Source organism: Anoplopoma fimbria, chromosome 9 (assembly GCF_027596085.1).
Source record: "Anoplopoma fimbria isolate UVic2021 breed Golden Eagle Sablefish chromosome 9, Afim_UVic_2022, whole genome shotgun sequence".
In the NCBI taxonomy this organism is placed as follows: domain Eukaryota; kingdom Metazoa; phylum Chordata; class Actinopteri; order Perciformes; family Anoplopomatidae; genus Anoplopoma; species Anoplopoma fimbria.
Window position 1 is genome coordinate 27694438 of NC_072457.1, and position 26141 is coordinate 27720578.

The window sequence follows — 26141 nt, forward strand, 5'->3', positions numbered from 1 at the left end:
GTCTAATACGACCGCTGAGTGGCTGATAGCGCTGTCAATCACTGCTGCTCGTCTGTGATTGGAGGAAGAATGGAACGCCCGTTTAGGGTTTACTTCCGGGTTGGGATCATGGCGTGTTGCTGAACAACATGTGAGTTTTGCCGGAGATTTAATGTAAAGAAACATTTCATGGTAAACACGGAATGATCCATTTGATATACATTTAAATCGAAAGCGAGTTTTGCTCAATCTGAGTAGGACTTGTGTCTGCTGGCAAACACGTGTTGTGTGAAGCACTAGTGCTGAAATACGTTACAGGTAGCTAATGTGGTTTCGTGCATTTGAATGGTTACTTTATGTTGAACCGTGTTGCATCTGGTTCTAATAGACTTTTTTAAAATATTTTTTACAAATCTTTGGTTATTATATTTACATGTGTTCTGTTGAAAGTATTAAACATGTCTGATTAGAAAGAGCCAAGCTGCCTTGTCTCATGATGCTATCATTTCTATGCATTATATATTTTCAGTAATAGTAACTCAGTCATTACATTACATTACATTACAGTCATTTAGCAGACGCTTTTATCCAAAGAGACTTACAGGAAGTGTATTCAACATAGGTATTCAAGAGAACTACTAGTCACCAGAAGTCATAAGTGCATCTCCTTTCTTAAACAAGCATCTTAAAGCATAAACCAGAGCAAAAGTATAGTGCAGAGGCAAAAGTCCTATGTAAAAAACAATGATTACATGAGAGGCACAAGCTGGGTCTAACTATGCTTGGCTACACTCATTTGTCTTTTAGCATTACTTCATTTTTGGTATCATCAGCTCAGGTTAGAGGTTTTAAAACAATGAACGTGTCTTTGATTTTCTTAGACTTTGAAAGAACATCAAACATGGCATCAATGGAAGAAGACTTCCCCCGAGGAGGGTCGGCCAAGAAGCCCACCGAGAGTAAAATAGTGGTGCAGCGGACAGAAGTGGACAACTTATTCCAGGTATAATTCTACTCCTTTCTATCTGTATATCAATACTACTGTACAACGACTTTACTTTGTCAGGACAAGTCACAGATGATTGGAAACGACTTCATAGAACTGGGTAAAAGTGTAAATAATGAGGATTATCACACAATTTCAGGCAATGTATTCTTTTAACTGACATCAGTGCATTACTGAAGTGGTTTATTTCACATCAGCTGTTGTATCGTCATATGGCTTTCCTCTCACACATTCTGTAATCAAGTATAGCTTGTGTTTTGTGTACTTGGTCTCCCTTTAGGAGGTATCAGTGAAATGACCTCCATAGTGAAAGATAGTTTGCTTTTCTCTCACAGTCAAACGAACAAGCCGAAACTAAGAAAAGAAAAGGAGCAGGCAAAGATGCCGGCAAGAAGCTCAAGAAGCCAAAGACGGGCAAAGATGGTCTGACGCTGAATGCAGCAGCCAAGTGTGTGGAAATTCTACACATCAAGGTAATACATTTGTTGAGAACCAACATGTGTTTGTAAATTGTCAAATGTGATAAGTAGGTTTGTTTTCTCAGTAAAATTAGTTATAGTTTTAAACGCCTGTGAATCAAAAGCGTATTAAGCCCAGTATCTAAATTGACATTGTGTGCGTTTTCTGCATTCCCAGAATTTGAAGGAGGGTATCCTGATGCTGGGCTGTGTGAAGGAGGTCACTGACTTTGAGGTGACAGTCAGCCTGCCCTGTGGCATGCAAGGCTTCCTCAGCATCATGAACATCTGTGACTCCTACACCAAGCTAATCAGCGAGCAACTGGGTAACGCTGATACAGAGGTAGGACTTGTCTAAAATCAGATATTAACCTACATCAGTATAAATGGTATACATTAACCTTTTTTATGTCGTAGAGTTTACTCGTGTGTCATGATATTTTGTAATATTTAAGAGCTGTATCTTTTTATTTTTTACTTCACAGGAGATCTGCTCTCTACAACATATCTTCTGCCCTGGCATGGTATTCAGGTGTGTGGTAGCCAAGTTGGATGTAGCCAAAAGAGGCTCTCTGAGCATCCAGCTGTCAATCAATCCGAAGCTGGTCAACAAGGCTCTCACCTCTAGCTCTCTGAAAGCTGGCATGGTGAGTAATTAGTGATCTTCAGGTAAATATTTGGTAAAAAATTGAAATCCAACAATTTATTGTAACGTTATTTTTGTGACAATCAGGTCTTGAGTGGATGTGTGGAGAGTGTGGAGGATCATGGCTACATAGTCGACATCGGCCTCAATGGAACCAAAGCCTTCCTGCCCAAGAAAGCAGTAAATGACAAACCCAACAACCCGGAAGGTACGACAAAGTATTTATGACTGCCTGTCATATACTGTGGAAATAATCTAAGTCAATTGCATCCTTTCCTATGCAAAGTATTATTAAAGCAGTTGTTTCCCAGTTTTCAGCATCACAGTCCTCAAGGGATGGATTAGAAAGTAATGTGAATACATGTCACAAGCTTTTGTGTGTTCTCATGTCTCCAGAGCTGAAAGTGGGTCAGTATTTGACTTCTCAAGTGGAAGAAGTAAAAAACGATGGGCGTGTGGTCCGCCTTACTGTCAGCCCTCCGACCGTCGCCCAGGCCTGTGCTGAATCCGAGCACGGCTGGAACCTCGCCAACCTGCTGCCTGGCCTTCTGGTCAAAGCTACGATCAAAAAGGTAGAGACGCACCTTTTTATTTTGGTAATGAGTACATCTTCTCTCCAAGGATAAGATGAATACTCTGTGGCAGCCTAGAGCTGTTATATTTCATCCAGTGAATGACCTACGCTCAGGGGTGAAAGTAGGCTGATACGGTCCATGTTGTTTCATCAAACAGCTAAAAGCTCATAAAAACACTGAAGTGGGAAGAGTAGTATTTGTATTTGTATCTCAGGAAAGTAGGACAATCTGAGGAGCACTTGAATGCACCATTTGAGAAAATAATTTATAAAGCACTAATCAAAATAGAAAACAATTATATGAAGTCACTAGGAATAAATTGATTGGAAAAAGTCATGAATAATTGGAATTACAGAATAGAGCACCTGTGAGATATGACAACAAATATACCTCTGCAGTGAACCTATATAGGTGTTAAGATATTGAATGTGTGTGCTGCTGCATGAAGCCTGGGAGTGGGGGGAGAAAAATATGAATGGATGAAAGTTGGGATAGTAAAACTACAATCTGCTTTCACCCCTGTATTACTTGCGATAGTCACCATCACAACTTCAGTTGTAGCCATGTTTCATTTGAATAACGTCTCCATGTTGGTATTTCAGGTGACCAAACATGGTCTGATCCTGGACTTCCTGTCCTCCTTCAGTGGCCAGGTGGACGTTCTCCACATGGAGCCAGAGCAGACATCCAGCTACACTGAGGGAACTCAGGTAAAACTGATCATTATTATTATTTAAAAAATCTTAAATGAAGGTGTTAAATGTTACCAGTTAACAGATTACCGTGTGTTTTATGTTGGAGTATAAACTTGGTAGGCTCACCCTATTTTGCATCAATCCACCCAGGTGCGAGCCTGTGTGCTGTACGTGGAGCCGTCCACCCGTCTGGTGGGTCTGAGCCTGCGCAGCTTCCTCCTTCAGCCCGGGGCCAGAATTGACACCGCTCCTGCTGGAGGTGACCGCATCGGTGAGGTGGTGAAGGACTGCAAGATGGTCGCTATGCACCACATGTCCGGAGCCATGGTGGAACTGCCAGACCAAACTTTGGCCTTTGTACATGTGAGTCACGGCGATCTTTAAATAGTTAAGCTTGCTTTGACTATTAAGAAGAATAAATGCTCTCTTATGAATATTCTGCTGACTCAGCATTAGGGTAATAACTTAAATGTATCCGTCTTCACAGAGGAACCACCTGAAGGAGTCTAATGTGCCAGCTAATGAAAACAGAGTGCTGGCTTTGAGTGAGCACACCTGCAGGATACTGGACTTCAGCGCCATGGACCAAATCCATTTCGTTAGTCTGCGGAAGTATGTAGCATCTCATTTATGTGTGTTAAGGCTTTCCTTAGTAATAATGGGCTTTACTATTCCAATGTGATGTATTGACAATTGTCTTTTTTCTTTATTTCAGGAGTGTGATTGACAGGCGTTTTTATAGATATCATGATCTTCAGGCCGGTCAGGTTGTAGAGGTAAGAATAAAGCATCACCATGTGTATTTAGATAGACATTGTTAGCCATAATTTTATTTGCTTTCTTGCAGAGTTATATGTCGAGCTCAATACCCCTTTCGTACCTGTTTGTTGAATATGAAACAACAGCCAGCAGCTAGTAAGCTTAGTATAAAGACTAGACACATGGGTAAACCGCTAACCTGGCTCTGTACAAACGTAACAAAATAGGAAGACAGGCTTACAATTAACACATTACATCATATTTTTTTAATCTGTAGAAAAAACAAACCACTGCTGTGGTTTTTAAGGGAGTAGTGTGTTAGACTTTTTCTTTGCCGGGGTCAGAAACTTTCTGGATCAAAGGACCCTGTCTTGTCACTTAGATTACATTTTCTTTAAGATAGTTACATTTTCTTAAGTTCATTTTCTTTTCCATCAAACCACAATTGGACAGACTCCCTACCTATTAGCTCTTTAGGCAGTAAAATTATTTTTGTACTTTGGTTTGTTCTCTGACAAATTTATTCTCCAGATGGTGGGGAGGTATATTCACATGAACAAAATATTTAGAAAAACCTCTTTTGATTTTGGAACTCTGATGCAATGGTTTAATATAGAGATGTTGAATGCCTGGAGGCAGCCCAGCTAACATCAGTGTAAATTGCTGTAAATTAGCCTGAAAACAAAAGGTTAAAGCTGGTCACAGTTAAATACCATCTCCAATTATTTTGCCCTTTTTAATATAGTTTTCCTGCCTCATTCTGCTCTCTCACTGTGTCTATTGTCTGTCTCACTTTGTCTTCCATGTGTCTCCCTCCAAGGGGACAGTGTCAGTCCTGCTTGATCACGGCATGGTGGTGCATCTGTCTGACCACATTAAAGGCCTGGTGCCCCGCACACACCTGTCTGACATCCTCCTCAAGAACCCAGAGAAGAAGTACATTGAGGGCATGAAGATCAAATGTCGGGTCAGTCCAGTTTGTTTTCAAAGTCATTGAGATAAACGGGAGAATAAGATCAGTGTGGCAGGTTTGCATCTCATCTTTCATACTTTGTGTGAATATGTTCCTTCAGGTGCTGTCGGTAGATGCGGAGAATAAGAGGCTGTACCTGACCAGAAAGAAGGCTCTGGTGGAAAGCTCCCTGCCGTTGTTCCTCAGCTATACAGATGCCCGTCCTGGCCGCGTGTCCCACAGCTACATCGTCTGCATCAAAGACTTTGGCTGCATTGTTCGTTTCTACAACAACGTCAAGGGTCTGGTTCCTCTTAACGAGCTCAGCTCACAGCCCATCTTAAGCCCCGAGGAGGTCTTCTATGTGGGGCAGGTGAGGAGATCAGACAGCATGGACGCAGAGGATCATGTCTGTTTTTTTATGTCTTTGTTCCAGATGTTTGGGAACCTTTTATTAACAAGAATTTGACTGTGAAGTATCTGATAAGTTTTCTGTTGATTGTCCAGGTGTTAAAGGCCAAAGTTCTGCAGTGTGACCCCGATAAGGCCAAGATGGTGCTCTCGTTTAAGGCTGCGGTGGAAATAGACACAGAGGAAGCTGCCAAGCCCGAGATTGGCTGTGAGGTGGGGAAGGTAAGTGTCTCTCTTTCTATTTTTTTTATTTTTTATTTTTATCTCAATTTATACTTTTTTGTCCTAAACGTGTATTTGTGTGATGTAGAGGCTGGAGGCTAAAGTGCTGAAAAAGTCAGTCAACGGTCTGGAGGTGTCCATCCTCCCTGATGAGTTCCGTGCTGTGCTACCCACAATGCACCTGTCTGATCACATGTCCAACTGCCGTCTGCTGTGGGAGAGTATGCAGGAGGGAGACAACATCTCAAACCTCATCTGCTTCAGCAAGAACAAACAGAATATTGTATCCTGTACATAAAAAAGTGTGATTTGATTCTGATTACAACTGAAAATGTTGATTGCCTCTGTACAGTATTAATTGTTTTACTGCCCTCTGAAGCTTATTGGGAAGTCAATTTCATGATTATGAAAAGCAGAGAAGTTGTGGTTTTCCTTAGCTGCTCCTCTTTTAAAGTCCGTCACCAAGAAACCAACGGTGAGATGGTCGCTGGAGGAAGGAGTGGTTGCCAAGGACTTCTCTGAAGTCACAGTTGGAATGCAGCTGATTGGCTGGATCAAGAACATCATGGCTTATGGCGTCTTTGTAGAGTTCCCACACGGCCTTGTTGGTCTTGCACCCAAGTCTGTAAGTAAAGGGCTTTATTTTTACGTCTTCTTACTCCTCTAATTCTAAGCCATTTATCAATTTTTCCTTCTAAAATTCTTCCTCTGCTTTGCTTTTTTTTTTTTTTTTTTTTTTTTAGGCCATGACAGACAAGTTCATCAGCGACACAGCCGCCTTCCAGCCGGGCCAGACAGTGATCGCTAAAGTGACAAACCTGGATGTAGAAAAACGGCGTTTCCTGGTCACGCTGAAGATTTCAGAGGTCATATCTCCGGAGGGTGATGCCCTGACGAGACTCATTAATGGCCTGAAGGAGAGAAGAGCTGTGTCTGAAATGTTAGCCATGAGAGGTAAGATTGCATTGGTCTTTAATTCTCCGTTTCAAAGTTTGTCTTCGGTGTCTTACGTGTCATTGTCTCCGTCTTTACTCTCAGAGAACAGTGATCTTCACCAGCAGCTGGCTGCTCTGACTGTTGGTCAGAAGCTGAAGTTGACTGTGGATTCTGCGGACACCGGTGCCACCTTTAAGTCTGATGATTTGGCCGGTGCTACCATAATGGGCACCAAGCACCATGTCATGGGTGTGTATTTAACCAGAAATGTATTTGAAATCTTGATCTGTTTCCTCACCATGTTTATTCCCCTTTTTCTATTTTAAAGTGTTGAGCTACAGCCATCACATATGTTGCTTGGAATGCCTTTACGTGCGCAATAAAAAACAGACTGGTAACAGGTTGCTGCTGTATAATTGATCACAAATATTGCCGAGTTGATGCAGCTGAGGCTCTCTAGAATGGCTCAAACTACAAAACACTGGATCCTCACATAACTCAAGAACATATTTCATTAGACTTTTCCTAACTGGTGGAAGTTTCAAGTGATTTCATTCTCTCAGACTTTAGAGCACTCCCTCCAGAGCCACCGAGGATGTTGTGTATATATATAACCGTTGGAGGTGTAGTAACCATGAATGGTAGAAGGATTTCCACATGTAAAATTGGTGTAGTGGTCCTTGAACCCCTAAGCTTTGGGGCCCACTATTAAGTAAACTAAACCTTACCTTATTATGAGTTTATTTTTTTTGAAAATCCCTTTGTGTAAGCTGCTGTATATAATCGTCTGTTGGCTATTTTGTTTCCAGGTGTTAAATTGACATCAGGTCAGAAAGTTACTGCGGTCATCCTCCATGTTGACATCCTGTCAACCTGTGTCCATGTGTCCATCTTACCCAAGCTGGTGGCGAAGAAGAAATCTGTGAGTATTTCTTCTATTACTGCTGTGTTGGTGTTTCAAGATGTTTGAATGTTTTGACTTGTTGGACTGAACAAGCATTTCTTAACACCGCTTTCTCTGGAGCAGCCTGATATTTCACACAAATGTACATGGTATATATTAAATGTTAGGGCACTCGGATACAGTCAGATTATTATAAAAATATATTTTAGTGATTGATCTTTTGTTATGTTTGTTTTTATCTGTATCTTTGCAGTTAGCTGAAGGAACAAATTACACAGCAATTGTGCAGCACATCGACAAAGACTTTGCCATCATCTCACTGGGGGACACGGCACAGCTGACCGTGATCCAAACTAGCAGCCACCTGAATGAGATATTTCTGTCCGAGTCAGACAAGCTGAAGGCGGGGATGAGTTTGGCCGTCGAGGTTATAGAACCGAGCTGCCAGGAGCTGCAGGGGCTCCCTCTAGTGTCGTGGGAGCGCTGTTCACCAAACCGACAGCGCACCACCTCAGAAGACCAGACGAGCTCTAAGGGTCACCGCTTCGGGGATATCGTGCACGGTAAAGTGCGGACAGTGAAGCCTGCCTCCATTCAGGTCACACTAGAGGATGGAAGTACGGGCAGCGTGCACGTGTCGGAGGTGATGGAGCTTGCAAAAGTGTGTCAGGGATCCTTCCCCACATCCACGGTTAAAGTGGGCAGTGCGGTCACCGCCAGGGTCATCGGAGGACGCGAGGCCTCCAGCCACAGGTGAATATGCTGAAGGGTCTCATTTTACATGATGGGGTACACATTTTTAATTGGAAGTTCCTTCTTTTGTCACATTGTTTTTATTTCCTTCTTAATTAAACAACCACTGTAAGATTATAAAGTTGAATGTGATAATTTATTTCTATGTACTATGAGTTAAGTTGTTTTCAACTTTAAACTGATTAAACTTTCTTATTTCAGATTCTTGCCCTTCTCCCATCCCAAATTTACATACACCATCCCCGAGCTCACACTTATACCCAGGTAATTGTAAAGTACAGTTCATTTTGAACATTGTTATTGTCATGATATACTGTACCTGAATATTATTTAATCATGAAGCAAATTGTCATGTCATTCTGACATTTTTGCCTGCTGCATTTTTGTTTTTTATAAAATATTTTGCAGAGATTGGAAATGCTTATTACAATGAAATGAACCTGTGGTATTGTTATGGCTGTTCATATTTTATGTCAGGATGTGTATTTTTACATTTTGTGGTTGGTCAGTGTCTTATTTGTTTCGTTTTTTTTTGTTTGTTTTTTTATCTCTGCAGCAAACTGGATCAGAGTGAAGATTTCAAAGCAGAAACAGCTAAAGAGAAACTTAACAGCTATAAGGTCGGGGAAGAAATTAAATGCTTTGTATCAAAGGTAAGTTTGGGAAATCATAGTGGCTTGCTTTATTTCTCCTGGCAGTTTCCACAAAATTTACTTTTCGATCGTAATTGTATGAATCAAATAAATCCAAAACAAATTTAAAGAAGCAAAACAGCAGAATATGTTTTTACTGTGTTCATACTTCTGCCTCCAGTTTAATCCGGAGAGGAAGACTTTGGAGGTCACCACAGACCCGTGTGTTACGGGGACAGTTGACCTGCTGGCCATGATCACCGATTCAAAGGTAGGTTTAAAGTATTTGATACGATATTGTGTGGGATCATTTCTAACAGTCCAAGGTTATTATTAAACTTTAGAGAAATTGAGAAAAGATTAGATTACCTCAAACCGCTGTGATTGTCTATTTTCAGGATGCAAGCCACCCGGAGAAACTGTTCAAGCTGGGCCAAACAGTCCATGCCAAAGTGGTAGAAGTGAACTCCAAACCTCAACGTTTAATGCTGTCACTCACAGGTTTTTATTTTAATTTTTTTATTGCTTCTCATAGTCACTTTTCACATGGCGTTTGCACTTTAGTTATCTCTTGCTTCAAATTGTTTATCAAATACAAAGACACAGACAACAATTAATCTAATTCGGTGTTTCCTTTCTTTTCAAGGTGCCCATAAACTGGAGAAAGGCAGCGTTACTTTGGGGATGGTCACTAATATTCAGCCACAAGTTGGCCTCCAGGTCAAACTTCCCTTTGGCAACATGGGAACAGTTGCTGTCACTGACCTGACTGATGCCTACAGGCCAAACCCATTGGACGGGTACAGCAAGGATCAGCTGTTGAGGTCAGGAGATGCTGCAGCGACCTTTGGCTGAAATGCCTTTTAATATGTGCTGCATATAGTCCAGGGCAGTTAGATTGATTAATAGGGACAGTTTTTACTGTGTGATGTTTTATTTCAATTTCAAGCTGCGGTTAACTAAGTTACTTATTTTTTACGAGTTCAGGTCAAACTAAATACGCTGTTTGAATCATTAGTGCCTTTTTTGTTATGTTATAGTGCTGTTGTTTCAATACATTTATGGGAGACTGCTGGCACACATTATCAACTATCACTAGCTACCATTAAATAAACATCTTGGTACCACCATAAGACTTTAAATCCCATTGAGATTATTTTGAATGTAGAGTTTATTTTTGCCTCTTCTTTTTCTTCAGGTGTTTCCTCCTTGGGGATGAAAATGGCAAGTGGCAGTTGTCTCTACGTCCATCAAGGTAAGAGCGAGTTCCGTTGGATTTGCATATCAAATTCAGACACGTATCTCATAACAACATCTGGTTGACCGTAACTTTGCTCTTTTAGGCTGAACCCACAGCAGACCAAGCCAGTGAAGGACCCAGAAGTTTTGTCCTTAGACAAACTGAAGGCAGGCCAGATCATCAGAGGCTACGTCAAGTCTGTGGGAGAGCAGGGGGTCTTCATCAGGTAACGGACATTCACTGAAACTCCATATAATCATACAGACTATAAAAGGAACAACATGCTCCATGTTTTAATGGGAAATGTAGTTTCAAGTTCAGTTATTTCAGCAATGATCATCATCCTCATTTCATGTTTTTCTTCCAGGTTGTCAAGGAGCATCACAGGAAGAGCCCAACTTCAGCAGTCCACCAAGTACTTTGTCAACAACCACAAGGTCCTCTCAGAGCACTTGAAACCCAACACGCTTCTCACTACCAAGATCCACAGGTAAACAAGAGCTCCAGGTGTCCCTCTGTAGTCGTAGAGTGTTTGAAAATAAAAGAACAAAAAGAATGAGTCATCAAATTAACATTAAAAATGTATTTGGACAAACGGGAAGAGTCTCGCACCGTAATGCTGATGGTGTGTCTTTCCATCTCTTGCCCGCTGCACCTTCAGTCAATGCGGTCATCACATCTGCAGCTCTTTCTATTCTTGTCCTCAGTATTGACAAAGAGGAGGAGTTGGTCCACCTCTCTCTGCTCCCAGAGGACACCGGGAAGCCAGACGTCCTTCCAGAGTCTCTCGGTCTGCCGCTGCGTCTGGTCGGAAAGGAGAAGAAGGAACATGACTCTAAGAAGAAGAAACGCACAGCGTCTGAGAGTGAGCAGGTAACAAACAGCCTCAGTTTCCTCTAAAGTCAACCTTTCTTTACTTGCTTTCTGATTTTTATATTAAATAGTAAACACATGGTAGATGACCCACCTCTCTGCCTTTTCAAGTGTGATGAGGTAAACCCTGTTCACAAGGAACAATGCCATCTTCAGTTATAATTCATTATCCTTTAGTCTGACTGTAATACAATCTGCTAAATGCTTGATGGTCACTGATTCCCTCATGTTAGCGTTGTGGTTTATTTAATCTTTGATGGTAGTCTTTACTGTGGTTCTGATTTGTCAGAAACAAGCAGAGTCTCAGGTCCCAAAGAAGAAGAAGAAGAAAACAAAGAAAGCAAAGACTGATGACAATGACAGCGGAGTGGAAGTGTACTTCAGAGAAGAGGAGGATAAGGATGATGAAGAAGAACCCAAATCTGATTCTGTAAAAGTAAGCAAATACACTGCTGTTCAGTATCTTTTATATTCATATAGTAATGTTATGATGAAGAACCTGAAAAATATATGTCCTCCTCATCCGTTTCAGAAGGTGACGGCAAGCCCAGCCGGTCCTTCCAGACTGCAGCTGGCAGCAGGTTTCTCCTGGGACGTTCATCTGAGCTCCCTGAAGCCTGCCTCTGCAGCGCAGGACGCCGACTCCAGTGATGGAGAGGACCAAGATGGAAGTAGCAAGGTGAGCTGACCATGAATATACATACATGTATCATTTAAGGTTTCTTAAAGGAAATCAACTTTCTGACATCGTTTTTGTAATCAGCTTAACATTGTCTCTAAAAGTTTTTTTTAGTTAAAACATCTTCTTGTTTCCTTTCTCTGTATCTAAACATTTTCTCCTTCCCATCTTTTGGCCTTTGGCCGCACCTCTCTCCGCTACCAGCCCCTGAAAAAGTCTCGTCATGAGCTTGAGCAGGAGAAAAAGGCAGCAGAGAAGGCCCTGGTAAAGCGGGAGACTGAGCTGATGGATCCCAGCCTGCGGCCTCAAGATGCAACCGCCTTCGAGCGCCTGCTCCTTGCTTCACCCAGCAGCTCACTGCTCTGGCTCCAGTATATGGCTCACCATCTGCAGGCCACCCAGATCGAGCAGGCCCGAGCTGTGGCCGAGAGGGCCCTAAAAACCATCTCCTTTAGGTGATTGAATTATAAATAAATGTTTTTATTAGCTATTCAACTGTGAATGTCATTAAGATAATACATTTTCTTTTGCATGTAGACCACCAAAAATACAGTTTTGTTGTTAATTTGTTTTGGTCTGCTCCTTTGTATCATCCTTTATGAATAGTAATTGTATCTGCTGAGGTGAGGAGACAAAGTACTGTCACCACATCTGTAACAATGTTGAGGCAAGGTTTTACTTATTTTTTGTGTAAAACCTGTATCCGTCCAGGGAGGAGCAGGAGAAGCTGAATGTGTGGGTGGCCCTGCTGAACCTGGAGAACATGTACGGCACAGAGGAGAGCCTGAAGAAAGTGTTTGAGCGAGCGCTGCAGTTCTGCGAGCCCATGCCCGTGTACCAGCAGCTGGCCGACATCTACGCAAAGTCCGACAAGACAAAGGTACGATCCGCTAAGTGTATTTGTTGAGACTGATGCTGAAACACTGTGTTCTGTAGCCACACGTCTGCATATTTGTCTTTCTGTTGTGTTAAATGTCTCTATGTGATGTTTGTCCAGGAGGCAGAGGGCCTGTATAAGACCATGGTGAAGCGTTTCCGTCAGAATAAGGCAGTGTGGCTGAGCTACGGGACCTTCCTGCTCCAGCAGGGTCAGAGTGACAGTGCCAGTGCTCTCCTGCAGAGGGCGCTGAAGAGTCTGCCCACCAAAGAAAGTAAGTACTAGTTTGATGTATATTTACATTGTTGTACTGTACACCCACCCACCATTGACTGACACCAGTGAGTGCTCATCCCTTTGACTGTGCAGCCTATGTAACCGTTCAGATTCTGCCTCCCCCGTCCATGCTGTGTACCTCCACAGGTTTCTAACCTTTACGTATTGTCGTGCTTCCTCTCAGGTGTGGATGTGATCGCCAAATTCGCTCAGCTGGAGTTCCGTTATGGTGATTCAGAGAAAGGTCGCACCATGTTTGACAAAGTCCTGACAAGCTACCCGAAACGCACAGACCTCTGGTCCGTCTTCATCGACATCATGGTCAAAAATGGGTCACAGAAGGAAGTCAGGTGAGCCAAGGCCCTTACTTTGCTTTCTGACTCCCCATTGTCACTTTGAACACATATTTTGTTTCATTCCTTGTCTCTTTTCTTTTAATATTTAGGGAACTATACTTGCTAAGATATGCGGTCCTTTGTAAACTAATAAGCTGTAAAGGATTACATGACAAAAACTGATGATTAACTGTATAAAGACCAGTTCTATGATCAAACATAAAAGATTGCTTTTTGTATTTTGCAGGTCGCTGTTTGATCGTGTGATCCACCTGAGTGTTTCTGTGAAAAAGATCAAGTTCTTCTTCAAGCGCTACTTGGAGTACGAGAAGAAGCACGGCACTCCGCAGAGCATCCAGGCAGTCAAAGAGAAGGCCATGGAGTTTGTGGAAGCTAAAGGCACCGAGGCTGCCAACTAATGATCAAGTACACACAATAATGCACACATTGTGTATGTGTGTGGACTGCAGTTTGCTGAACTCCGTCTGAGCCTCACACCTGTTTGCAAACAAGCTTCCAGTTGCTCATACAGGTTCCTCCTCAAAATGATCAACTTCTTAACTTGTTATTTAGCTTTTTTTTATTGTTATGGACTTTTGAACCTTAAAGTCAAACATTTATATTGTGTGTTGGAACAATCTGTAAATGTACAAAGAAACTGGTATTTGACATTTCATTATATGGGCTATGAAGAGAAGAATTCATGTAATAACTATTAATTTACTGCATTTTAATTGAAGCATGTGCGAGAGCATTTGTCTATGAATCCAGCCTTTCAATAAATCCAAAACACCATTACAATACATTACGTGACGTTTTATTTAAAAGCAACAAATACAAAATAACAATATATAGAGGGACATGTTTACATACAATACATACAGGCAAGACTAGTTTTCTATCAGTCTCTTTTTAAAAGGAAAGGGCATGGGACACAATCTGTAACAATATTGTCTACTTAACTCGTCATGGTTGTAATCCCGCTGGTCTTGGTTTCAGCTGGAGGTTGTGGCTAACCTCTGACTGCTGGAGCGTTTCACCTACGTTGGCAGTATTGAAGATGCATGTGTGGCACAGGGTTATAGGGTTATAGGGTAACTGACATGGTTTGTGCTGGCTGTATTGGTAACACCCCTGAGATATTAGAGGTATCCATACTGATCCTGATGTCCTTCTCAATGCCTGTCGTGTTTTTTGTCTCTGGCAGTGCTGCACTAGTCATCTGGTGACAGTGGCAATGATATCCTGCTCGCTAATGTGGCTCCTTTTGCCTGACATGTTTTTGGGTGAAAAGTGCACTATGGAAGTAGAACTAGGAGCACTTTTTTTTAAATGAAAAGATCCTATTCATCCACCCACTCCCTAACTGATCTGACCAAATCATGTTTTGGTGCTGTCAATATCCAATTCCCATAAAGGCATATTGCTCAAAGGTCAGCAGCAGGGCAGCCACTTGGGATCACTATCAACATTTCTTGTGAGATGTTTTTAAGATGACCGCTGCCCATCACCCCCTAGTGTATTTAATGTGTGTGTTTTCTGTAAGGGGAGTCCGGTTTCGTCTCTCCCAGCTCCCTCACACCTCCTCCGGATCCATCGGACCCTCAGCGCCCTGGGGAGCGTCTGTGTGGAGCCGGAGGATGGGTTTGTTACACATGGGGCACACGCTGCGGATCTCCAGCCACTTAAGCAGGCACCTGATGGGACAAATTCAGTTACAGTGTAGCTTAAAAACAATGAAAACGTAATCCAGTTTAACAGGAGCAACCCAACTTAACACCATATCATATGGACTAAAAGAAAGTAATCATTATTTTGCTGTCATGTTTTTAGATTTTAGATTGTGGACAAAGTAGACTTTGTAAATCTTCAAAAATAGGAATAAAAAAGTTCAACACCAACACCCCTAACTGGTAAAAACATATTGTCTGCAATAAAGTTCTATAAGATCTATATACATTTACTTGGCGTTAGCAGTCACGTGTCCAAATAGGGTTTGCTCCTATAATTGTCTAGATGGGATAGAAAATGATCTGGTGTATTTCAAAGAAGAAAAAAAAAAAAAAATACTGCTTGGTCAAATCCAGCATTAGGAATAGTGAGTTATTTTGGGAAATGCCTGTATTGACTTTTGTAGATGTGCTATGCAATAACTTCATGGAGTCCTGTAGACACCGTGAGGTTGCCAGGCAACCAGTGAAGGGTTCAATTAGGCTCGCTAAGTCCTCCATTCCAGTGTATATGCTAGGCTAACGACTTACAGTTATAAGCTTTAAACTTTTTGCACAGACATGAGAATATCATCTTTCTTTTCGTCCATCTTAAAAGCTACTAAAGTGAATATGCGTATTTCTATCTGCCCTTTATTTCTTATTTTCAGTGTCATAACACTCACTTCTTGTGAAATGCATGTGAACATGGGCACACTCCCAGTTCATCTCTGGTCCTGAATTCTTCCAGACACACCGCACAGGTTTGCTGCCAGAACAACAACAAAAAGCAAGGTTAGACTTTTGATCATCTATATTCACATTCATTGTGTCATCACAGCAAAGACGATGCCTTTTGTAAATTAGATACATTTGAGCAATGAATGACATCTGTCCTAGATTTATAGTATAACAGGTTAAAGCTTGTGTTTTGAAATAGTGATTTTACCTTAACTATTTTTCCTAGTAACATTATTATTTCAACATCCCCTTGTACAGAGATTGAGACATTGAATTAAAAATGAAAATGACCCTTAACCACCACTGCCTTGGAAAAAACAGAAGGAACTTTGAAAAGCCATATTTTTAGAAATCACAGGAAACAGAGAGGATATCTTTGTGTAATGCATTTTGTAGTGCAGTTATTCCTGGAGTCCTCATTCTGCTACAAGAAGGGAGCCAAGCAGGCACTCTGAAGTTTTTTTTTTTCTTTTAAATGGGTGCATTTGAGATACAAGGTATTTTCAGGACATCTCCTCAGAGGGTGTGCAGCATGTTAATCACATCCAAACGAAGGCCCTAAGGGGTCATCTGAGCTGCCACATAAGCAGTGTTGTCATGAAATGTGTACAGCTTCACATGTAGGTCATTACATAAATGTTTAACACAAGAAATGCGTAAAAGCGTTAACGGCAAGAATGACTTACTCCTAAAAGGCTCAGTTTCTTGCTTGCTCCCTTCAGCACCACCTACAGTTGGAAAAAAGGAGAAGGAGAGACATATTGTGTCGTGTGAATGATGTGTAAGCACACAGTTATGTTGGCAGAAAATCTACAGTGCAAAACAAACATTTCACAAGGGTTCAATGTCCTGATGTGACTAGTTTAAAACTATCTGCAAGAGTGGTGTGTGTGTGTGTGTGTGTGTGTGTGTGTGTGTGTGTGTGTGTGTGTGTGTGTGTGTGTGTGTGTGTGTGTGTGTGTGTGTGTGTGTGTGTGTGTGTGTGTGTGTGTGTGTGTGTGTGTGTGTGTGTGTGTGTGTGTGTGTGTGTACTCTTTTATTTTTGCATAGTTTAAAAGAAACATCAATATGAATACATATAATACAGACAGCTGCAGCTGGAGTTTAACCTTCCCTGAAGCTGTAAACATTGTCACTGTCACTACACAACATTGTGACACCCCACTGCTACCTGCTCACCATGTCAGGCTTTATCACACTGCAGCTGGGTGAACAGTTTTGAATCAGAGGGCGGCTAAGGACATGGATGAAGTCAAGGTCATGTATAAACGGCTGTGTGAGGTTTCACAGTTGACGATAACAGTGTGAAATGCTATATTAGTAGTCTATTTATAACCTGCCTCAGAAGCTGGTGTTACATGTTCACCCGCAGTGACATATACTGCAGTGACTACATACCTCATTGTAGCTGAACTGCTCCCTTGTTCCTTGTTGTTTCAACCTGAGTGAGGCAGAGGGAGAAAAAACATCTGTACAGTAAAGTCATAACAACTGTAACTTAAGTCAGTGGTTCCAAACTTGGATGTCGGGGCCTCGCAAAGGCTCTCGAGACGAATCTAAGAATAAGCAAGATGATGGTAGAAAATAAAATAAAAACTTTCTTTCTTTCTTGTAAAATATTGTATCAGGTCTCAGGTTTATTCAAATGAAGACATATGAGAAAATCACTCTTTGACTGAACAGCAGACTGGTTGCGAGGGGTCACAAGGAAATATTGCTTCATGTTTGGGGGTCACGGGCAAATCAAATATTTGGAACCACTGACTTCAGTCATCTATGTTTTTTTTTAATCAAAGCTCTGTATATATTCATATAGAACTAGCACTACGCTACAGTCAAATTACTATGGATGAATAGGCATTAGCATACAGAAACTTGATTGCAATTTATTACTAGATTGATTGCATTTTTAATTTGCATCACTCTACTGCCCGACTGATGCTGGGTTTTTGAGGCCAATAATAATCAATATTTTAGAAAAGTCTCATACTGATTTTATATCATTGTTTAATTTTGTTTAACACATAACAATAATAAAACATTTTGATGAGGGCCCTTTAAATGTGATGTTTACATCTGCATTCATGGATTTCTATCACCTTGTGAAGTTGATGAGGGGAAGATGTCTCCTCACAGTTGCTTATTTAAACATTCAGCAGATACAGAGCAAAATTTGCATTCATTTTAGTCCAGTATTTACTGTCCTTGTAGCACTTTTTTTCTAGATAGCTAATCAGCTAGTTTGTCACTAACTTGGTCTGTCTAATTTTTGGTGCTGGGCAGGTAGTAACTTATACTGAGTTTTAGAGCCTTTTACTAAAAATAGCTGCCTAGAGACCGATATAACTTATGTTAATTGTATTAAATAGCCATGCTTTTGCTTTTCCTTTCATATTTATAGCTACTAGCATAGATTGAAATGTTTTTCTATTATAACAATTATAGACCATATGTAGCAACTTGCCCTGTAGTTCACCGCTACATACAATTGCACCATTATTGCTGCTAAGGTACCATATTAAGACCTTCATAAATAGCTAATTTAGAAATGAATTTGAACCTGCTGTGGCCCGTGTGTTGCAATGCTTGTTCAAACTGCTAAGAGCTCTCTTATAAGATTGCCCTCTTGCTAATGTCAATTGTCTTTTTGTACTTTGTACTTGTTCCCATGTTTCTCGTATACCTTCCTCACTCTCTCCCCAGATTTTCACCCAGTCCATCTTTCCCCCAAACTCCCCCTACCTACCTGAAAAGGTAGCAGCAGAAGATGAGGCTGAGCATGAAGACGAAGAGGCCGATGCCCAGCACAATGACATACACATTGAGCGGGAGGTGATAGATGTCGGACGTCATGCTGCAGTAGTGTTCAGAGCGCTGAGAACCCAAACCACACAGGCATCCTGGTAAGAAGAGTTTGTTGATTATGATTACATATTTAACACACATTTATGTTTCTTATATTGTTAAATGTCATTGTGAGGGACTATCATGACTATCATCAGTTTACCTCAAACCTGTTTATTTATAGGTTTCTCTATTATATGTTTGTTTACAGCATCAGCCTTTAAATTGCATTTTCCATCTCAAAATAGAGAGCTACTGAACAAAAAAACCAGCCTGGTACCTTAATTGTTTTCTTTCCTATAACAAAGACCAAAGCTCCACTTAGATCTACGGTATTCAGTTGTTAGCATTGACAGTGCAAATCTAAATTGGAAGCATAGACTTAAGATGCTGCAATTTGTGCAGACAGTTGCTCTGTTATGAGTTTAGAGAGCAGTTAAGCTCTTGGGATCTGTGGAAATTATTTTCCCCGGTAAAGGAATGATTATTATTTGAAATCAGTAAACATTGTTTTTAAACTCTACAGTGATGAGCAAGAGGAATCATGGCAGAGAAGTAGGATATTGTTGATCATTATCTACAACTTGAAACTAACGTACCATCGTCGCCAACAGGCACAAAATGTCCCCATATGTCTGCTTGACAATGCAAATGTGGCACCCTGGCTCATCTCCACACAATCAAGAGCTTTACAAGATATCTGGCGAGGATTTTTAAATAATTGTTGGTGTTTTGTTTTGATGCAGGTGTTTCCAGGGAGCATCGACTGGCACTGTGGTGGCAACTGAGGCAATCACAGGTCTGTGCGTTAATTGGCTGTGAACAAGACAAACATGGAGGACAGACACCACTTCCGCTTCACCACCATCTGTTCCACAGACTCTATAGAGGTAACTGGTGGAGTGTGTGTGTGTGTGTGTGTGTGTGTGTGTGTGTGTGTGTGTGTGTGTGTGTGTGTGTGTGTGTGTGTGTGTGTGTGTGTGTGTGTGTGTGTGTGTGTGTGTGTGTGTGTTAGCACTTGGGGGATGGAAGGGTAGGGATGTCTGGTGCCTGTCTGAATTGTGTGTGTGTTGCAGGTGGTGGGGGTTGGTGTATATAAAACAGATTGAACTCTGGGGACTAAAGGACCAGTTGGTAAAACAATAGCAGAGGGAAGCCCCACTTCCACAGGCCACATGCGTTCCTATTCATTTGCAGCAAGGATGTTCTTTGCCAGCCGCTAAATGTCCATGTGTCTCTCTTTAGAGTGAATGAATGGGTACAGCTTGCACTCTGTGGGGGGTATGGGTTGGATAATTTGACATGGCTGGGTGGTTGGGGGATTTAGGGGGGGGTAGGGAAGATCTAGGGTAACATAATGAGAGATACAATTATGAAGCAGGCATGGATGCACGGCAGAATCAGTCAACAGCAACACAACAAGAATGTAGTAAAGTTAGAGAATACGATATCTTCAGTTTCAGTTGTCATGGCTGTCAAACAAACATGACCTTGAATTATTTTCTTATTTTAAGTAAGGCCTCCACTCTCTCAGTAATTAAACGTTTCTCAAGTACGCCCACTATGGGGATCCCATAAGCCAGCAACTAAGTAACTGAGTTTATGTGATACAAGTATGTACACGCGCCACCACCTCTTGTTTATTTGGCAGACAGCAGAGAAATCTACTCACTTACCGTTACACCATTGGAATGGTTGCATGAAATTTGACTCCCAGAGCAGCAGCAGTAAATCCGGGCCGTGTCAGGAGAAGGCTGGAGAGGAGCCAAGCTCGTGGGCCGAAGCTACAGACACTGAAACTGTTTGGAGCCTGGACTGAGTCCCTCTGAGCTGGATGGCTCTTTTGTTGGGTTGTGTCAGCCGCTCAGAAAACAACCATCAAGATTTTCAGATTTGCTCAGATTCCACAAATCTCAGCAGTCTGTGCTTCCCAGCATTCCCAAATCTGGATTAACCACTCCGTGTAAGGATTGGGAGATTTGGGACTGGGGTTTGGAACGGCAGCGAAGACCTCATGTGCTCCTGGATTCCAGGGAGAATGATGTCATCACAGGGGAGAGAAGAAGAAACAAAGAAATCTTGTTGACAAGAACTGATTGTTATTCCGATGTCTCATACCATGTGTTATTCAGGAGTTGTTATTGTAATAAAAAGCTGAATCTCACTCAGTCACAATGTCATAAACAACACTGGCTGCTTGGTAACAGGAAATACTTACATTTCCAGCAGAATTGGGCCTCTATACTTTGCGTCTGCAGTGTCGTCCCCTCACCAAATTCAATGACATCCACTGCTCAAAATGACAGTCCTCGTCCAATGGAGGTAATTATCTGGCATTAGTCTGCGCTTTGTCTTCCTCCCAAAGCTGCTTTTTTTAACAGAGGATTTTCACAAGTCTCATCCCCCACTCCTCTGTTGTCTCCTCCTCCAGTCCTCTGATCTTGCAGCGGGTATTCCTCTTCAGTATAGAAGGCAAAGATGTGCTGCTTTCCTCAAAGCCCAAACAAAGTGAGGACAGCTCCATGCAGTCAACAACAGTCCTCTAGCTGGGATTGGTGTTTTGCTGGTGAGCGTGGGTTTTGTGTGTCAGTTAGTGCTTGTGTTTGTGTGTGTGTGTGTGTGTGTGTGTGTGTGTGTGTGTGTGTGTGTGCATAGGGGGGGGATCCTACTCTCCCTCTAACCATCTGCTCCTTCAATTGAGAAAAAAAAAACCAGAGACAAAGGCAGTGTGTGCAGAAGTGTGTCTGCGTGTGTCGTATTCAGACTCTCCCACCTCCAGCTGGCTTTGTCAGGGCAGGCTTCCCCTTTTCCTCTTTCAGTCTGAAATGGTTGCTCAGAGAGAGCCTGCAATTCGCCTTTCCCTTCCTCCCCTTGCTCCTGCTCTGCTCTGCCTTGGGTTTGTAAACAGATCTCTGCTCATGTGACCAGCCGTTTTGCCTCGCAACTCTCCTCTCCCTCAGCCCTCCCTCACTACCTCAGCCCTCCAATCTGTAGGCAGAAGGAAGGCAGAATGAGCCTGACACTGACGAATAGGGCGCCTGCAAGCATGCTGATGTGTATGTGCCTGTGTGCGCACGCCCTGTGCATGTATATGTGAGAGGGAGAGAAGAGAGACATTTGCAGCAAAGTCGAGGGAGGCCCCGGCCAGTAGCATGCGCACGGCCGATGTCCTGACAACCAAAACAAAGCCATTTCTGTGAAGTTGAGGTCAGCAATAGACGAAATGATGCAACCTCATTCACCGTTTCCTTCCTTCACAAATATAGGGATCGTATTTTTAGATCTACAGCAGATTATTATTCATGTTTGCTTTGTTTGATCTATACTTGAACGTCCTGTCACTCTCTTGCAAAGGAAGAACAAGGCAGAAAGAGCAGGGTAGAGGGAAAGAGAGATGTGTCAATAGAGGCAACAAAGCAGGAAGCAGGACATAAAGTGAAAAACAGGGAGACACAGAAAGAAAAAGTTAAAGCCTGGACAAAGACGTTGCCTGCACGTGCACCCCCACACCAGCGGCCTTGGCTGCCAAATCGCTGAGGGAGAGAACAGCTGCTGGGCCACTGGGCGAGCTGTGAGACGGTCAAGGCGGGTGCTGCTTCACCAATCCCTATGGGGAGGGGGGGAGGGAGGGATGTGGAGGCTTCAATGGGATTCAGGCCATTTTCACCTACTGTCCCCTCCTCCCCTCCTGCCCTAGTAATGACATTACTGCTAAATACAGGAACAGCTGGATTGACAGCACAGATGCACGAGCATAAACACAGTCTTTAATACACTGAATGCACTGCTGGTTGTTTACGGGTTTCAGAATCAAATGAGATGTGTATCGTAGCTACAGGGTTGTGTTGTCATTGTTGGCATGTGAGGGATGGTTGTTAACAGCACGCCCTCTTGTGAAATATGATGAAACATTATTGAATCAAGAGCTTCCTGAAGATAAGAAGATTTAACTGGAAAGAAATCACTGTAAAATACATTAAAAGGGAACATAGAGGACATTCCTCAATGTTTTACCGGGGAGTGACTGACCAAACTGAGCAAGAAAATGAGTGAGCAAGAGAGATGCAAATGTTGGCCTTGTTTTCTTAGTGGCATGTAAATTGTTTTGGCTGTCCCAACCTTTTGTTTTTGCATAAATCATAGGTTTGCCCGAATGGAAATACAGTAACATTATAGGTTTATCTACTCATAACAAGGTTTAAGACCAGAAATGTGCTTCAAAGCATAATTAATTATATTATACAAATGTTGGAAACTAATGGAAAATGTGTATCTTCCAAAAGGCAGAGTTGATATTTTTACATTACTCTAACACTGATAAACTATAGATACAGTGTTTGTTTGAATTCCATCAAACTGTTAGGTATGTATGTGGCATTAAATCAACTGCCTCCATGGCCCCAAGTGGCAGTTACAGGACAACGGAAACTGACTCAGTAATGTCAGTTATACAGCACTATCTAGCTAGTTACCATTGGCCAACATTAGCCAGAATAGCTGCCATAAGCAACTGGTCATACCTGACCAAGCAAGGCTGTAGCAGCAAAACAAGTGTATTGAAATGAAAAAGAGTGTGTTCTATTGTTTATGAATTCAACTTTCATTTGTAAGACAAAACATTATTTGTTATTTCTTCAATCCATAATTACATAGTCTCTCTTTAAAGCAAGTAGCAGCAGGGGCACACAAACCTTCACTAGTGTTGTCAATCATTGAAAACTGTGTGCTATCATAATGCTTTGCTTTACAGCAGCACTAATAGGGCAGCCTAGACTTTACAGACTTCAGATTTTGCCATATTTTTTCCCTCAGAGAGCAGTGGCAGATTGTTTTCAGTAATTCATAACTCGTAGGTAAAATAGTTGTGATAACAGTAAAAACAAGGTTTTGGGCTACCCCCCAGAACTATGTTGGTTAATTGATGTGAACAAGAACTATCTTGTTCATCGTATTATGCTCAAGTATTATACCATCAGTCAAACTTTCTATTGCAGTGAATTTAATTCATAATTATTCATATTTTCTGGGCATTAAAGGAAATATCTAATTCAAATATATTTCCAACATGATAAATTACTAAGCCTAGCTTATAGAAACAAAATGATTCATGAAACAATACAGCTGTCTGAAAGTTAAAGAAGAGCCAATGCCAGCTTTTCTTTGTCCTTTTGAGCTCGTCAGACCTTACTGTAATACACTGCCCATTCTCTCTTCTCCACGTCATGGGTGTGTCCATTTACAAACCCATTCACTGCTCCATTGGCCTCTCCATTCAGTCTGCCATTGTTTTCACCGTCCATTTGGTCCTTTCTCAGAGCCAGAGCTGGTTTAGAGGTGTGCCAGTTCCATAAAACTTTATTCATATCATCCTGGGCCCTGATACCCAGGAGCTTGTCTTCGTCACTTCTCTTGTTATCTTCGTCTTCATCGTCGCTGTCGTCCTTGCTGGAGCGATGGTGGTGGAGGCTGCGCATCTCCCCACTGATGTTCTCAAAGTACTGGTGGATGCAAACCTTGGCGAAGCTCTTGGCATGCTCCTTACAGGTCTCATCGAACATCTTGCGCTCAATGTCAATGTAATGAGACCAGTACTTGGTCTTGAGGAAGGCGGCTTGAGTAAAGCATGGTCGAATAGCTCGGATCAGGAAGGCTGTGAAGGTTATCATGAGCAGAAATATCCATCCACATGCCTGTAAAATATAGACATTATTAAATGTATTCGTGAGGCAAAATGACCATCATTTGGAGCACTCAAACATACAGTATACAAAGAAAATACAGAAACCAGAGAGATGGACTTTTGTTGATAATCTGGACTATATTGTGTTGTGTTTGTGTTCTTACAGATACTGAAGATAGTGGAAGTCACATAGTCCAATGCGTGACTTTAAAAAAAACAAGCCTATCTAGGAGCTTCCTGACAGTTTCATAGCTTATTAACAGAATCTGAATATCAATAGACTTTTCAGAGACATGTTACTTTTAAGCCTGGATAAATGCCCTTGGGCTGATCAAAGACCTAAATAACAGTGTGGGTGTTTTTGGATGGATGAAATTGGTCCCAGTGCCATGAATAATAAATTTAGAGGCTTATCTTTCTCTCTAATAAGCGAACAGGAAAGTTTCGGTGAGCTCAAAGTGCAGGGCTGCAGTCGGGTGGGGAGATTTAATTTAACTAAAATTGTTGAGGAATAAAGCAAGGAAATTGAATTTGCTTAGTCATTATTTCCTGTGACGAAGGAAATAATTTGAAGAAAATTGCCTGTCCCCAACTCTGGCCACACAGTCTTTTTATAGTGACAATGAAAGATCATTAAATAAAGATAATAATATGATCTTTACACTTCAAATGCCCTTAAATTCAGAGACTCCCTGAAAACTAAAAACACAAGGATGAACAAAACAATGTTTCCATCATAAAATCCACAATACACATACATAAGGGAATAATTCTGAGGACATGACTGGTGTCTTCAATAGGACTATTCACAGCAGTCATTTTGAATTGTCATAAAGGCACAGGTTTTACAATAAACATGAATAATCACCCAATTCAAGTCAAGTGTGCCAGTAAGCTGTGACAGCGAACCTGCATTCACAACCCTGAAACTGAAGCAGAGCAATGGCCACTGTTTGAGTTAAACCTGTCCTTTCCTGCCCTGACATGTCAAAATTTCTTCAGCGACAAAGACATATATTTTATTTATTTTTAACATCCAGTCCAGAATTTCAATTTTTTTTTTCAAATTTGCCAATTTTCCATTTTTTTCTCCATAAATCCTTGCTAGTTACCTCTAATTTTTAAAACAAGTTAAAATGCAGAAAAGTGTGGGGAAAATGATCAGATGGTTACCTGTGATATACACCTGATGTAACGTGATGCTGCCACTCTGACTTCCTGATGCTCAAATAGGTCTTTGCATGGAATCCTCGCCAGCAGTCTCATCTTCTCCATCTCTGACATCCCCGTCAGCAGACTGTAATTCCCAAACCTTTCAATATCCAAGTTGATGCTGAAAGCACAGAGGAAGCTCTTCCCATCCATGAGAGTGACAGACACCCACACTGCAGGTGCTATCAAGGATCTCTGTGTGATTGAGCAAAACATGTAGCGGAGGATTGTTGGATCCTTGCTCCGTTTCCCTGTGGGTCTTTTCCATTCTTCTGTGAGCACTGACACATTATTGTTCAATACAAAACCTAACAGAAAGAACCATATAGGTGGAATAACGAGCAGGCCGATCCCATAGGTGTAGTTGTACTCTGGCATACAGGGGCAGCTGAACTCAAAGGCAGAGTACATCTGTGCACTAGCGAGTGCCATGATACCACAGATCCCATTCATAAAGGACTCCTGGTTGGATTGGAGGAACTGGAACATCATACGAAACTTATCCATTTTGGGAGTTGTTGTGGATCTTTGGTGCGGATGGAATTATATCTATAAACAAATGCTATTTGAAATCAATTAGTGAAAAAAGGGTGAAAAAACCCCACAAAACATGCAGATTTTTAATGTGTTAAATGAAGGTTTAGCAGGAATCACTTTCCATCTCTGATCGCACCTTTTATACAGGGATTATTAATTACAACTAATGTCTTTCTAATGATTAATAATTTGTGTACTATATAACAGTAA

At 41.7% G+C, this 26141-nt stretch overlaps 3 protein-coding genes across 5 annotated transcripts; 1 reads left to right on the forward strand and 2 right to left on the reverse strand.

Annotated features, from left to right (window-relative positions):
• Positions 1–45: 45 nt before the first annotated feature.
• Positions 46–14009, forward strand: pdcd11 (programmed cell death 11). Of its 3 annotated transcripts, none has more exons than XM_054603768.1 (36): positions 46–130; positions 861–982; positions 1321–1458; positions 1622–1786; positions 1929–2090; positions 2177–2297; positions 2486–2661; positions 3267–3374; positions 3510–3722; positions 3847–3971; positions 4075–4135; positions 4939–5085; positions 5192–5443; positions 5578–5703; positions 5792–5986; positions 6158–6328; positions 6447–6657; positions 6742–6888; positions 7449–7561; positions 7797–8296; positions 8498–8560; positions 8853–8949; positions 9110–9199; positions 9327–9429; positions 9575–9752; positions 10127–10183; positions 10272–10394; positions 10536–10658; positions 10876–11041; positions 11331–11477; positions 11574–11720; positions 11925–12175; positions 12432–12600; positions 12718–12871; positions 13058–13223; positions 13456–14009. In XM_054603768.1, exons 2-36 carry the CDS (start codon positions 881–883, stop codon positions 13625–13627), a joined length of 5439 nt encoding a protein of 1812 aa, XP_054459743.1. In that variant the 5' UTR covers positions 46–130; positions 861–880; the 3' UTR covers positions 13628–14009. The 3 variants fall into 3 exon arrangements, with proteins under 3 accessions (XP_054459743.1, XP_054459745.1, XP_054459744.1); XM_054603770.1 differs by having other exon boundaries at positions 111–171; XM_054603769.1 differs by lacking the exon at positions 46–130 and adding an exon at positions 181–297.
• zgc:175214 (uncharacterized protein LOC557610 homolog) lies at positions 14010–21397 on the reverse strand. Its single transcript, XM_054603785.1, has 7 exons — positions 20721–21397; positions 20179–20524; positions 18405–18558; positions 17057–17099; positions 16345–16386; positions 15604–15686; positions 14010–14905 (listed from the first exon to the last, which is right to left on the reverse strand). The coding sequence occupies exons 2-7, from the start codon at positions 20201–20203 to the stop codon at positions 14785–14787; spliced, it is 468 nt and encodes a 155-aa protein (XP_054459760.1). The 5' UTR covers positions 20204–20524; positions 20721–21397; the 3' UTR covers positions 14010–14784.
• Positions 21398–21458: 61 nt separating this feature from the next.
• LOC129095367 (calcium homeostasis modulator protein 1) lies at positions 21459–25901 on the reverse strand. Its single transcript, XM_054603782.1, has 3 exons — positions 25356–25901; positions 23691–24192; positions 21459–21490 (listed from the first exon to the last, which is right to left on the reverse strand). Exons 1-3 carry the CDS (start codon positions 25899–25901, stop codon positions 21459–21461), a joined length of 1080 nt encoding a protein of 359 aa, XP_054459757.1.
• Between the last annotated feature and the right edge of the window lie 240 nt (positions 25902–26141).

Bases quoted from the DNA above. Each gene is read 5' to 3' on its own strand.
- pdcd11 (XM_054603768.1), top strand. From the start codon at position 881: ATGGCATCAATGGAAGAAGACTTCCCCCGAGGAGGGTCGGCCAAGAAG. The intron at 3,375-3,509 runs GTAAAACTGATC...CAATCCACCCAG, and splicing joins GCTACACTGAGGGAACTCAG to GTGCGAGCCTGTGTGCTGTA. The intron at 9,430-9,574 runs GTTTTTATTTTA...TTTCTTTTCAAG, and splicing joins TTTAATGCTGTCACTCACAG to GTGCCCATAAACTGGAGAAA.
- zgc:175214 (XM_054603785.1), bottom strand. From the start codon at position 20,203: ATGCAACCATTCCAATGGTGTAACG. The intron at 18,559-20,178 runs GTAAGTGAGTAG...TCTTCTTACCAG, and splicing joins ACCATTCCAATGGTGTAACG to GATGCCTGTGTGGTTTGGGT. The intron at 14,906-15,603 runs GTGAGTGTTATG...TTGTCCCATCAG, and splicing joins TCACATGCATTTCACAAGAA to GTGCCTGCTTAAGTGGCTGG.
- LOC129095367 (XM_054603782.1), bottom strand. From the start codon at position 25,901: ATGGATAAGTTTCGTATGATGTTCCAGTTCCTCCAATCCAACCAGGAG. The intron at 24,193-25,355 runs GTAACCATCTGA...TATATTTTACAG, and splicing joins ACATCAGGTGTATATCACAG to GCATGTGGATGGATATTTCT. The intron at 21,491-23,690 runs GTAAGGTCTGAC...TTCTGCCTACAG, and splicing joins AGAATGGGCAGTGTATTACA to ATTGGAGGGCTGAGGTAGTG.